Source organism: Cyprinodon tularosa, unplaced genomic scaffold (genome assembly GCF_016077235.1).
Source record: "Cyprinodon tularosa strain WSP-4 unplaced genomic scaffold, ASM1607723v1 ctg750, whole genome shotgun sequence".
NCBI lineage: Eukaryota > Metazoa > Chordata > Actinopteri > Cyprinodontiformes > Cyprinodontidae > Cyprinodon > Cyprinodon tularosa.
In genome coordinates this window covers 227,703-241,528 of record NW_024039508.1, presented here as the reverse complement: position 1 = coordinate 241,528, position 13,826 = coordinate 227,703, and the positions used below count along the sequence as shown (strand labels likewise).

At 34.7% G+C, this 13,826-nt stretch overlaps 1 protein-coding gene across 2 annotated transcripts; it reads left to right on the top strand.

Annotated features, from left to right (window-relative positions):
• Nucleotides 1-280: 280 nt before the first annotated feature.
• On the top strand, nucleotides 281-12,117 carry trappc13 (trafficking protein particle complex 13). Of its 2 annotated transcripts, XM_038270124.1 has the most exons (13): nucleotides 281-418; nucleotides 1,788-1,856; nucleotides 3,525-3,624; nucleotides 3,716-3,800; nucleotides 3,891-4,018; nucleotides 5,068-5,140; nucleotides 5,446-5,490; nucleotides 5,825-5,842; nucleotides 9,523-9,656; nucleotides 9,740-9,938; nucleotides 10,025-10,125; nucleotides 11,597-11,744; nucleotides 11,820-12,117. In XM_038270124.1, exons 1-13 carry the CDS (start codon nucleotides 373-375, stop codon nucleotides 11,925-11,927), a joined length of 1,254 nt encoding a protein of 417 aa, XP_038126052.1. In that variant the 5' UTR covers nucleotides 281-372; the 3' UTR covers nucleotides 11,928-12,117. The 2 variants fall into 2 exon arrangements, with proteins under 2 accessions (XP_038126052.1, XP_038126053.1); XM_038270125.1 differs by lacking the exon at nucleotides 5,825-5,842.
• Nucleotides 12,118-13,826: the final 1,709 nt, after the last annotated feature.

Here is a 13,826-nt window from a genome sequence, read left to right as displayed (position 1 = left end):
TGTGTACTTAAAATTCTGAAAAGAATAAAATAAAATAGCCTATAATACAATAATAATCAAATCAGTATATTTTAAAGAAAATAATATATTTACAAGTTATGATTATAATAACAATTATTGTTGTTATAGTATTATTATTATTAATTTTTTAACATTTAAACAAAATAAAGTATACCTTTTATTTCTGTTTCGGTCGATATTTTCCATTGAACTGTCATGTACAAGTAAAGACAAAGAGACAAAGACAAAGCACTTAATCTGAAAAAGGAAAGGAGAAAAGTTTCACTTCCGGTTGGGTCAAAGTTTGCCGGCTACCAGATAAGCAACCAGTTAGCCTAGCGGCTAATTAGCTCAACTAACATTTCTGTCATAATGGACGTAAATCAGGCGAAACAAGAACATTTACTCGCTTTAAAGGGTAATTACGTTTCTAAAGTGCATATGTTAACGTTACGGAATATGTTCAGCTGGATGGAATAATTATTTACATTTTTAACAGACATTTGTTTCTGCTATGCTAATAGCGCTGTTAGCAATTTCTAAATGCACATCGTTTAATAGAAAATGTATGTTTGCTGGAGTTCTACATAAAGCCATAGCTAAAAGGCTTATAGAGGTTTGCTATATAAATGAATATGATACGTTTTCTTTATTTCTTTGGCTCTGAATAACGTTAGCCAAAGAAAAACTAGCTAATTATCAGTAATTGGTTCCTCGTTGGACAGTGCAGAAATAATTTGTTTCCGATTTCTTGCTCTGCCATAAATGAACACCTAAAATAATACAGTGGACGGAGAAATTGTTTATTTAGCCTTCTGACAGAAACATTTTTAAAGTTAGGTTGTCCTAATATTTAAATGATTCCATTCATTCACAGAAATATAGATAAAAGCAGCTCAGTGAGTGATCTGCCTAGATCAGACTTAGTGAAAGCTTTGCATTATTTCTAATCAAATTGTCTTCACTTTCCCATCATTTTGATTAAGTTTATGTCTTTTCTGGTAAAACATTTAATCTGTGCACCTAGCAGAGCAAAGGGTCATCCATATCAAGTAGACAGTTCATTTGCCTACAATGATAAATAAATAAATGGAGATAAAGACTTATTCTTTCCCTGACTTTATGTCTGTATGGCATGTAAACCCTACTTTTATTACAACCATATAGTGTTCTGTTAACATGGTATTATTTGATGTGATTGGGCAACTCTGTGTCACAGTTCTTAAACGTAATGAGATATTTCCTTTTTCCTCTTCTTTTTTTTTTGCCATAGTGATTATTTCACATTACATGTGAAATAATGTAAGAGTTATTTTTTTCCCTTTGTAATAGGAGAGTAGATTCCTAACGAAAGCTGTAACACTATGAATTTTTATTTATTTGTAATTTTTTTTTATTGTGGGGAAGATCCATATTTGGTTGCCCTTTTGGTTTGTCTTGGCTTCAGAAAACAAATAGTAATAAGGTCCTGGGGCCACATGGAGCCTGTTGGTAAATCCAGACATGTTAAAAAAGGCTGACAGCTGTACTCAGACTAAGTTCTGATGTGGAGCAAAACACAATTAAACTTCGGTGGTCACCGACATGATAGGTGACCAGAGGAGCCTGTTTTTCATTGATCTAGATGAGTTTAGAAAAGGTTTTTGTTGCATCTTTGGATCTTTTCATAACATTAAAAGCAAATGTGGGCATGTGATTTCAGCGTCTCCTTAAACTGCAATGAAAACATCCCAATATTTTCTATTTCAAAGATGTTCTGTCAATAACTTAATCACTTTACTTTGCAGTGATGCGGTTAACAAAACCAACTCTCTTCACAAACTTACCCGTGACGTGTGAAGATCGAGATCTACCAGGTGAGTTCATAGTTACGAACCTGAGTAAAATTCAGGTTATACCCCACCACACCACTATCCTGTTCAAGATAGGGGTGAGGGGAGACAATACAAAATGCAGCAATAGCCTACATGTTGGAGGTGAGTGGAAGATAAAACTAGTGGGCAAACAAAGGCAGGCTGGTGCAAACCAGCAGGGGCAACACAAAAAACACTATAATTTCTGCTAGTATTGAAATGATGCTTATTAAACATGTATTCACATAATTTTAATTGACCTATTTAACTTGGATTCAGAATAAAATGTATCACACTGTTAATAAGATGCAAAAGACAGCTGGTTCAATTGGTATCTAATAAAATCAAATCCAATTTCTATTTCAATTCGGCTTAATCTACTCCCTGGGAACTAATGAACAAACTCTTTTTGTTTTGCTTATCATATATTTTTGTGATTGGTTGGGGTTGAATTATTATACGAGCAACAAAAAAATTTAAAAAATTGCTGCGCAAAAACTCCAGGTACAAAACTGAATTGACAGAATAAACAGGATTTATTATTTTCTTTTTTCTGTTTAGTTAGAAGTACAATCAACTGTATTGTAGCATCAAAACAGTTTTTTTCTGCAGTATATATTTAGGTGATCTGCTCCTTCAGGAAGAATTAATGTCCTTTAAGGGGATTTTTTTACATTAAACCCACATAGGAAGCAAAATGTCACATTTAAAAGTCAGCAATTGGAGAACGTTAAGACCAGAGTTAAGAGGGCATGGTGCTATGACTTGTTGATCCTCGAAGATGATTGCCTCTACAGTAACCTGCGTCCTTTAAAGAATACTGTCCCTTTTTTCACTGAAATAGTCTTGGCTTGTATAAAGCTTTGTATCTAAATCATATAATACCCAAAATTTGAATAGAAAGAAAACCTCCAAAGTGAAAACGGCAACATTCATAATGAAACAAAACATACACTGAAAGGCGTAAAAAAAAAAAGCCGGAGCTCTAATTGAGTCACAGTTTCAGGTCCAATTGTTTTACTGTAAGGTGTTTCCTCTTATCCTTTTGAAAACCCTGCTAACTGAATGTCACTGAAGCCATCAGGCTGGCTAAAATTTCTGCATAGATCTAGTTGAAAGGGTGGACAGAACTGAAAAAGGGCAAATTTGGACTAAAAAAGCAGCAGCAGCAGCATAACCAGGATGGCTGACAATTTACACAGGCTTTTATCTCAACTGTTTTTTATAACTTGTTATATTTCAGGCATTTGAAGAACAGATGCATTAAAGCTGTTGCGGTGCCTGGTTTATCTTGTTCTCATGTTATTTATGCTGTGATTTTTTTAGGCATTTTTTTTGTTTGTTTTTTGTTTTTTTTACTTATTTACCTTCCTACGCCTTTAAAAATCAAAACCTTACTTGAATTGTATCCCTCTCCTCAGTCCTGAAGACTGTGGCTATTGTGGCAAAAAGGGGTCCTTTCCATTCTGTTTTTTTTTTTTTTTTTTGTGTGTGTATCAATGCCACAGAACCAGAAGTAAAAACCTATTAAAGGAATGGATCCTTTCAGGAAGGTCGTTTGTGTTGATATACACTGATCATCTCACCACTTTCTATTGGGTCGATTCTCCTGCTTTTATTTAGCCGTCACCCTGGAGTCATTTCTTTGTAATCTGGATTGTGTCCTCACAGGCGATTTGTTTGCTCAGCTTATGAGAGAGGACCCCTCCACCATCAAAGGAGCAGAGACTCTAATGCTGGGAGAAATGCTTACTTTACCACAGAACTTTGGGTAAGAAATGTTCCAATTTTTTTGTGATGCCGTGGTTTAATATCAAGAAATCAGTTTTTGTTTATCTCAATTCCCTCCTTACTTGCTGTAGGAATATTTTCCTCGGTGAGACCTTCTCCAGTTACATTAGTGTACATAATGACAGCAACCAGGTGGTAAAAGACATTCTAGTGAAGGTAGGGTAACAGTTACACTCCAACCTAAACCTTTGATTGTGAGTTTTGTTTTGTGTGTGTTATTGTGACGTGACTTGTGCTTCTCGACAGGCTGACCTGCAGACAAGCTCACAGAGGCTGAATCTGTCCACGTCCAACTCTGCAGTATTAGAGCTGAAACCCGAGTGCTGCATTGACGATGTCATCCACCATGAAGTCAAAGAAATTGGAACACATATGTGAGTCTGTATTTTCTTTTTCTTCTGTTAAAATCCAAAAGTTCATTTCTAGAAAACAATTCAGAGCATACAATGCCATGCAGTAGTTTTTATACCATTTAAATGTTTTTTTTACAGCAGGTTTTTGTTTACAAATCTCTCTTGTTGTGCTACTTTTTTCTTTAGCTCGATTTTTTTATTTCTGATTTTCTACCCACGTGTCATTAAAACTTCACAGAAATATTAGTTCTGTGAAATACATTTGGGACAGAGGAGTAGCCTGTACTATCTCTAGAGGTGAGTATTGGCATGAGTGAATGCAATTCGATACATGTTGCGATACTTGGGTCATGATACGATATTATCACGATATTGCAGTATCACTATATATTGCCATATTTTCCCCAGCTATCAAAATCAAATGATGAGATAAAACAGCAAGTGCTGTATATTTTCATCAGAAAATATTGATTAGGTATTATTATCCATGTTGTTTGGGGTTTTCTTCCACTGTGACTGCCTCAAATACATATATATATATATATATATATATAGCATAGCAGTGGCAGCATCATGCTGTGGGGATGTTTATTGGGATTTTTTTTTTCCACCTGGGACTACAGGGCTGATTATAGTTGAAAAGATAGACCGAGCTAAATACAGGGCTCACTTGGACAAAAAGGTTAGAGACTGCAAAAGACACTGAGGTTTAAGGTTTAATTTCTAGCAAAACATATATATATATATACATATATATATATATATATATACATATATATATATATATATATATGTGTTTAAGTCTAGATAAAAAATCTCATTTAGAATTTGTGGTTAGTCATGAGCTCTGTATAATCTGATGGAGCTTTAGCCTTTTTGCAAAGGGAGTTGGAAGAGATTTTCCCAAATACTTACAGTGTACAGTTACCCTCTGTGTTGGGCTGTCACTTACGATTCCAGTGAAGAACATTGAGGTTTGTTGTTATAAACTATGAATAATTAAAAAAAGGCACTGTACTTCTCTAGTAAACAATTCTGGCTTTGAATTCTGGCTCTCTTTCTCCCGACAGCTTGGTGTGTGCCGTCAGCTACACCTCTCAGTTCGGGGAGAAGCTCTATTTTCGGAAGTTCTTCAAATTCCAGGTGAGATGTACATCTGTGTGTTCTCGTTAGATTGGTTGTGGGAAAATCATGTTTGGCCTTGGAGGAGACTCGAGAAATGCCACAGACCCACAGCAGTGCAAATGCAATCACCCTTCCCCACGTATAGTCATCACTCCTCACTTTGGGAATAAACCGAAGCCTTCCTCTCTTCGTAGAGTAGGTTTAAGGCTTAGAATGAGCCGGATTTGTTTTTGTGTTTTAGTAGATCTCATTTCTTGTTCTCTCTAATGGAAGCAAATTGTGAAAAAGCTTCAGCTTTTAGTTTTCAATCCATTTTCAATCAGGTCTTAAAGCCGCTGGATGTGAAGACAAAGTTCTACAATGCAGAGGTAAGAAGCGCTCATTATCATCATCATTATTATTATTAACGCTTTCTGTCATATTTTAGTGCTGTAGTCAGTTTTTTCCACTAGAAGCATTTAGCTTTATATTAGATCTACTTGAAAACCCTCTGATCCCCTGAGATTTCAAAGGGTTCACAGTTCGATCTCTTGGAGGCCTGTCCTGGTGTTTGAAACTCAGAGCTGGAAATGAAGGGGTTTTTATAGTAGAGGCTTTTTATTTTCATTTTTTATATATATTTTCAACTGCGTATATTCATTGTCACCAACTTTTGCATGTAACCTCATTCATTATGTCTTGTATTTTTATTTTCTCCATTAGAGTGACCTCAGTTCTGTGGTAATTCTTTCTTCTGTTCACATTAGCTTCTCTTAATCCTCACTGGTGCTGCAAGACTGCTGTCTTTCTGAGCCCATAGAAAGGTGCAAATTTGAAAAACAGAAGCAAGGTTTAAAAAAAAAAAAAAAAAGGCTGTTGAGGGCACCTTCTACATGGTTGGTGATGAACCCAAAAATCAACTTTCATTGGGTCTTTTTCTCGCCCTTTCTCTGGATGCTCATGCTTTCTTGCACTCACTTTGCTTAGGGCTTGGAGGAAAAACTAAAGTTTGTGGTGTTAAATTGTGGTGGGTGGGAACAGCATTAATTGCATTTCAAGTCACTAAGAATGTTCAAGGTATTATTTTGATAAATCATGGGAAAGATTGAAGTAAATACCAGGTATGAATAATGTCACATTTTGATTCGTTTGAGGTTTCCTCAGAATTGCTTTGCATGCAGCAAACATGCTAAGCTCTGCAATCAATGAACAGTTGATTCTAAGGGGTTAATGGTCAGACCCTCTATTCTGAGTTGCAGGCATGAACTAATCTCTGCTTTTTTCTCATTTAATTTTTCTGTGTATGGTAGAAGTTGCACAAAGTGACAGCTGGAAAGTATACTGGTTTTCACAAAGCATCAAATTTACTGTCTTAGAAATGAGAAAATCAATCATCTACATGCAGCATCTTAGGAAAACTAATGTGAAAAATGCTTACTTTGCTTTCTTTATTTACTTCATTTGGAACTTTCAATGCCTTTTATTAGACTAATATAATACCAGAAGCTCTAGACTTAATTCTTATTGTGTTATCTAAAATATAAAAAGGAATCTCTATTTAATAGAGTTTTTTTTTTTATAAGTTATGTCTAATTTATATTGATTTACTTCACACAACTCAAACTCAACTTTAAAGTTTTATAGCAGTTCACTTTACCTGCCTCTAAAAAAATCATCTTTTTCTATAGCTGTATGAAGTGTATGTTCTCTTTGAGAATACAAAACTATACACATAAAAGTGTTAAAAGCAGACTGTCAGATATAACACAGTGGAAAAAACTACTGACTATTTTTTTTTATAATCTGGATGCAGAAAAGAAGTTAAAAATCTCAAAAGCTGCTTTCCTGAATCTTAACATATTTTAAGGTAATTCAGTTCTGATTTGACGTTTAATGTTTTAGTTACAGACTTTACTGAGATATTAATTAGGGCTAAAAAGCTATACTAACAGATTTCAGCTGTTTATGTAGCATTATTTGGGCAACTTTAGCTATAAGATAAGGCAAAAATATTAAAAATGAACATGTATTTGATGCTTGGGAGACCTTAACTCTGTTATTAAGAGATCACTGTGCCTCCTCTCCTTTTCATGCAGCTCAACATTTTTACTAACATGTTAAAAAAGGTACACTGAGCAAACCTGATAGAATATTGTTCTTGTAAATGTTTCTCACTGGATAAGTTTATTTAACACTGAATATTTCTCACAACGCCTGAAAAACAGCTCAAAGGATAGGTTCACATTTTTGTCAATGTTCTAGTGTCTAAAGTATGATTTATCTGAGCATTTTCTATTTAAAATGTTTGGTAACAAACATCTTAGTCAGGAATATCTAGTATTTTAAGAAATTATACATTTATTTATTTAAATGTCCATTTTGTTGTCCGGCTTCCGTTTGGAAAGTAAAAGCTAATTTTGTGGGATGTTAATTTTTAATCAAATTGTAACTACCCAGTTAAACTGAAAAACTTGCTTTGTTTTATTACTGAGAGTTTTATCCTTTACCTTATTCTATAAAGTCTTAAACCATCATTATGTCCAATAATTACAAGAGAACACTAACATATGCACAGAGAAACCTGCTGTTGAGCAGAACTGACTGATCTACAGCTCTATTAAATGGCCAGTTTAGAGGCTGAGTGAAAAAGGCCCTAATTTAGCTCTATTCAGTATCTTTGAGATTCTTTAAACTGTGAGATGTAAGAACCTATATAAATTAAAACTGTCTTAAACTGCTGCTTTATTGAAGTTGAGAGAGCAAAACTTTCAGCAGATAACAGGAAGGCTAAACAGAGGACACAGTTGCTGTATTTTTTCAATTGGAGCTTTGAAATACTTATGTTTTGTGGACTTTGCTTTTAAACCAAAACTAAGTAACATTTCAACCTTCAAAAATAAAATATTTTCATAAATTTTGTAATTATAGCTCGGCTTACTTTGAAGAGGATGGCAGTAACCCTGCCACATAAAAAAACTTGAACTATGCAGACTGCTTTACAGCACATGTCACTTTCCCCATTTGTTATAAAGAAGTAAGGCGATATGACTAAGGTTCCCAGAGGGAGTGTATATTTATGCAAATTGCGAAGGCTTGATATTCAGGCAATGTAACACCCCCCTGTTGCGATGCTTATGTTTATTTACTGTGAAATTATAAAACATATTTCTCTGTTTCAAGGCTCTAGACACATTGCACATCAATCCCTAACAAGGTGGATGAGGTGGAGGGAGTGGGTTAACAGTGCAGAAACATGGTACAAAACCAAAGTTAAACATTTCTTATTTTCAACATTGTCATCTGACATTGTTTCACCACAGTTAGATTTAGTACCTCATTGCTATTCATCTTTCAAACAGCCACTAAAAATAGAAATGTAGTTCAATTCAACTGCAGGCGACCGGGCGATTAGGATTTTACCTCTCTGGTCCTCATGGGAAATGTTGTCTTCCTTCAGGCAAAACAATACAGCTTTTGTCCACTGGGGGGGAGCCCAGATCCACCAAAACTGAAAGGTTCAATAATCCTAGCTGTGCTGAAGCTACGCTTAAGCCTTTGAAATTACAGCTCAGTAATTAACTGTTGTTTATTTTAAATATTAATAAAACCCTGGCCGTTTTCGAACGTCCGCCCTAATCAATATAAAGTGGTAACGCCATTTTAAATGAGTCTCAGAACGTCTAGTGGATGAAAAAGTGGACTCAAATTTTCCCATAATTCACCATAAAAAGTAGTGCCCATCCATTGTCACTAGATGATATATCCCTAAATGCTTTGCGAGAGCTCTCCTCCCAAGGCATCATGGGATTTGTTGAGACAGCAGCCTGCTGTTGGGTAGTGTTAGCGGCGACAAATAACAAAGTTGGCGCAGGGAGGGGGGAGTTACGCGACCGAAGGGGAGCAAAAATAGTGATCATCTGTCCGAATGGTCAGTTAACTTAGTTCACTATAAAGTCTGCTATATAGTCCCCGCTCTATATAGTGATTGAGGGATTTAGGGGTTAGGGCGGACGTTCATACATAGCCCCTGTAGTTGTTTTTTTATCATCTGGGTTTTACACATATTACAATATTTTGTTTCTAAAATGAACAAGCAAAGAATGCCCACTGCTGTTGTTTAATATTGTGCCTATGCTTTCATAATAATATTTTCTAAACAGTTATCAGTGTTACTAAAATTCATAATAAAAGGTAAAAGATTTAAAATAAAACCAGTGAATGTTTCTTAATGTTGCGGCTAAAAAGCAAATTTATAGTTTAAATAGTTTAAAAAATGCTAACCTATCCTTTGAGACGTAAAAAATATAAAAAATCTAACGTTAACTAGCTAATATGTTGCTCAGTTCACCTAGAAAATGTCCCTTACACATTAAGGTTGTGGTGAAATATTGGTGTGACCTTCCTTTTCCTCTCTATTATAGACGGATGAAGTGTTTTTGGAGGCTCAGATCCAGAATATCACCACCTCGCCAATGTTCATGGAGAAAGTATCTCTAGAGCCGTCTATGATGTACAACGTAACCGAGCTCAACTCTGTGGCATGCGGGGATCAAGGGTAAAAGCAGCCACTTTTTCTTCCTAGTACGGACAAATGTGGAAGTATCCTTTAATGTTTGTGCTTAATTTATCACCGAGCAGAGAATCCACCTTTGGCAAAATGTCCTACCTGCAGCCGATGGACACGCGGCAGTACCTGTACTGCCTCAAGCCGAAGCCGGAGTACGCGGAGAAGGCCGGCATCATCAAGGGAGTGACTGTGATAGGGAAGCTTGATATTGTGTGGAAGACGAACCTTGGGGAGAGAGGGAGGCTGCAGACCAGTCAGCTCCAGAGAATGGTATCAGAGCATCCCTGTCATGGTTTCCTCCTCCATCAAATATGTAGATCCATTCATTCGGTTCATCCTCTTTGTGCGTCCTCCAGGCTCCAGGATACGGAGACATTCGGCTGTCTTTGGAAGTGATCCCCGACACTGTAAACCTTGAAGAGCCTTTTGGCATCGTCTGTAAAATCACCAACTGCAGGTGCAAACCGCCATAGGAATAAATATATATATATATATATATATATATATATATATATATATATATATATATATATATATATATATATATATATATAAATAACCCTAATGATTACCTGTATGAGAAAGGCTGTGAAAAAGTATTCCTTCCCTTCCAGATTGTTTCTGTGATTGTTTTAAAACCAAAAGTTAATGTAATTCAATAAAAATAATCAGTTAAAAATTATTTAAACTAGGGTTGATTTTGACTGACTTTCTTTTTTGGGGTTAGGGTTTTTTTTGTCTGTTTTTTTTTTTTTTTCCCACCAAAAATTGTGATTGCAATAATGAGAATCATAAAATTTGCTGGTCTCCAGATTTTCTTGTCTTCTTGTCCTCGAATGCTCTCTTGTCCACATTCTGATGTCGCAGTTCTTTACTGTTGAGTTGAGAAGTGCTTACTACTAGTTTGCTAGTAGCTAGTAGAGAAGCTAATACTATTAGTTAGCTGCAACTCTTCTTTCCCTTATGTGTGGTTAAAAAAGAACAAAAATGCTTAAAGCCACTTAAAGGCCTGGAGTGAGAAAGTTTGTGTCTTACTCCTTAAATGTAGTTTGACTAAAACTTGAGTGGCTCTGTGAAACATTTTTAAATTGACCTTTTTCTTTTCTGGGTAGGCCAGCCTCACCTGGGAAACTTCTTCACTCCATGTTTTTTTTTTTTTTTTTGTAGAAAGTTGCGTTTCTCTACGGTCCAAAAGCCTTCCAAACAACCTTGTAGATCTTTTCTGAGTGATTGATTCCTTATTTAGGTGTCGACGTCTTTATGATTTAATTTTTTCTTTTTCTTTTTAAGGTCTTTAACCTAAGTGTCACTCGTTGATAACTCGATTATTAAGGTCTGGCACCAATCAGTCTGGGGTGTTACATGTGAAATCATACCATGGATTTTCTCTTAATGAAAGAAGTCATTATTTGAAAACAGCTTTTTTGTATTTGTTTATTCAGAGAGAAAGAAATTTTTTTTTCAAACACATTTTTGCATTTGAACAGTTTTTTCTTTCTTTCTTTGAAAACATTTTTTTTTATTGAAAACAAAAAAATTGTTTTGGGGATTTAATAATTAAGAAACACATGTCCTACCCAACATTACTTAAATTTAAAATGTTGTTTCAAACAAAAACCTTTCACTTCCATCAAAGAAAACATTTTCCATCAAACTTTATTTTTACATTCAAATACTTTTAATCTTTAATTGAACCCATTTTTTTATTAGAATGTTTTTTTATTTTTTTATGTGAAAGATTTTTTTTTGAAGCAACTATTTCTTTAATAGAATAATAAACACATCTACCTGGATAGATTTTTATAATTTTAAACATTGAAGTGTTTTAAAAGCTAAATTCCTCAAATCTGTGAAAGAAGAAATCTATTTTTCTGAACCCTTTATGAGCCAAAGATGTTGGCTGATATCTTCTGTTGTGACCCCTGCAGTGAAAGAACCATGGACCTGGTGATGGAAATGTGCAACACAAGGTCCATCCACTGGTGTGGAATCTCAGGACGACAGCTTGGCAAACTCAGTCCTGCTGCCTCACTGTCGCTGCCGCTCACCGTCTTCTCCTCTGAGCAGGGTCTGCAGGTACGGTCCGAACCTTCGGAGGGTAATTTCTTCCAGTCTCATTCGTTTTCTCATTACTTCTCTTCTTTGTTTCAGAGTATTTCTGGACTGAGACTCACTGACACTTTTCTAAAGCGGACATATGAATATGACGACATTGCACAGGTGTGTGTGGTCTGCCCGTTTATGAGCAATGAATGCTAGAACTTTTATTCGCCTTTATTTGCATTTTAGATATGAATGGACCAACTGTGGAATTCTGCACTAATACTTCACTTTTTTGTTGTTGTTTTTTTTGCAACTGAAGAGGACAATTCTGTATTTTAAAATGAATTGTGAATAATATAAATTGTTTCCTTTGAAAATAAAATGTAAATCTGTGTAAATTAATACATTCTGTGCAAACTTTAGATTCTCTAATTAATACTAACATGCACAACATAATGATACTCTTAGAGAATTTGGCTTTGTTTTAACCGTTAAAACACATTTTGTTCTTATTGTAAACATATTTATCAGCAAAAAGGTTGCGTAAAAATACATTAAAATTCTCCACACATTAACAGTAGTAGTTTTATTCCTCAGCCAATTAATAAAGATACTATCATGAATCAAAAACAATAATATGTGTCATACTTTACCCTGCAGAGAAGTTAATGTTTCCTTTTAACCAAAATAAGAACAAAGAACCTTAGCTTTGATTCATGACATAAAACAAGCTTTGCACATTTATAGTCACCACAAAACATTTTACAAAAGGTGCACCCAAGTCTTTCTTTTTAAAGCAGTTGATCAGGTTGCCTGGAATCTTTAAATTTGTAAATCCCTGATTTCCTGTTTCTCTGAGGTATAAATATGGCCTCCTTTAAAGTCAAATTTATTTTGGCTGTTCTTAAAAATAGGGGAAACAAATTAGAGCATAGAGCTAAAGTACAGTAAGCTGTTTACTGACTCAAAGCTGGACATATCTACAGCTTCATAAAGACTGCTCACTACATGCCAAATAGAAAAGCTCTTTTAATGATTCCTCACCAAACACTTCCAGGACTTTAAATACAACCATGATTAGAATAGGATTTTTTTTTTTTTACAAAAACACTTCATGTTTATCAGAAACAACAGATAATTGAGTGGGAAACTATGATGGAGGATCTGTGATGCTGTCGGCTTGGTTCTCTTGCAAAGTGAGGCTATGACATCATGGACTTTTTATCTAGAAACAATTTGATTGCCTCTAGCAGGGCAGTGATCTAAAACGACAAAGAAATGCTTCCACAGATAAAAACTAAACCATCTATGACCAAAGAAAAGCCGAACACAGGAGTCGAGAACTATCAGATATCTAGTCTTTAAAATGTTAAAGCCTGCGAAAAGGTAGTCATACAAATAATTATTAAAACTATTTTTCATTTGTTTCTTTATTTTTTCTTTTTTTTTTTTTTTTACAACAGAATGGAAGTAATTATAATGGGATTTAATTTATTTTTTTTTTTTTTGATGAGTTGATGTTGGTGTAATCATATTTTATTTCTAAAGGACCAATTATGTTTCCCTTATATTAAATTATAGATAAATCTCCTAAATGTACTAGAGAATTAACCTGTTCAAAGACAGAAGAGTCTTCAAGGTCAGGATCATAGGGATTACAGTTAAGTGTCATGATAATCATGGTGTTAAATCAAAAGAATTATATAATTTAAGGATGTAAAAAGTTATCTACGTCAAACTCTGAAATAAAGATCTAAATTTGCTTCGAGGCGATGTCTCTTTCTGTACAATTTCCAGGCTAATTTTTTCTTTCTTTTTTTTTTGTTTTTTTTTTGTTTTACATCTAAAATGCTGGTAAAATAACTAAATTAAGTAACAGATTTAACCTACTTGAAGACAGTTTATGTGCAAAGATTAGTAGGAAGGGATCATATCTAGTTGTTCTTGTGGGGTTTTTACATGATTGTGAGCACCAGGTCAGACATTTAAATTCCCCTGTACAGAAACATCAGCTTGGTTTCTCTTCACATGGTCATTCCTGCTGAAGGTAAAAGTCTTCAGAGTGAATAATAAAGTCTAAAAATACATTATTATTCACTGAAATAAATATTAAAG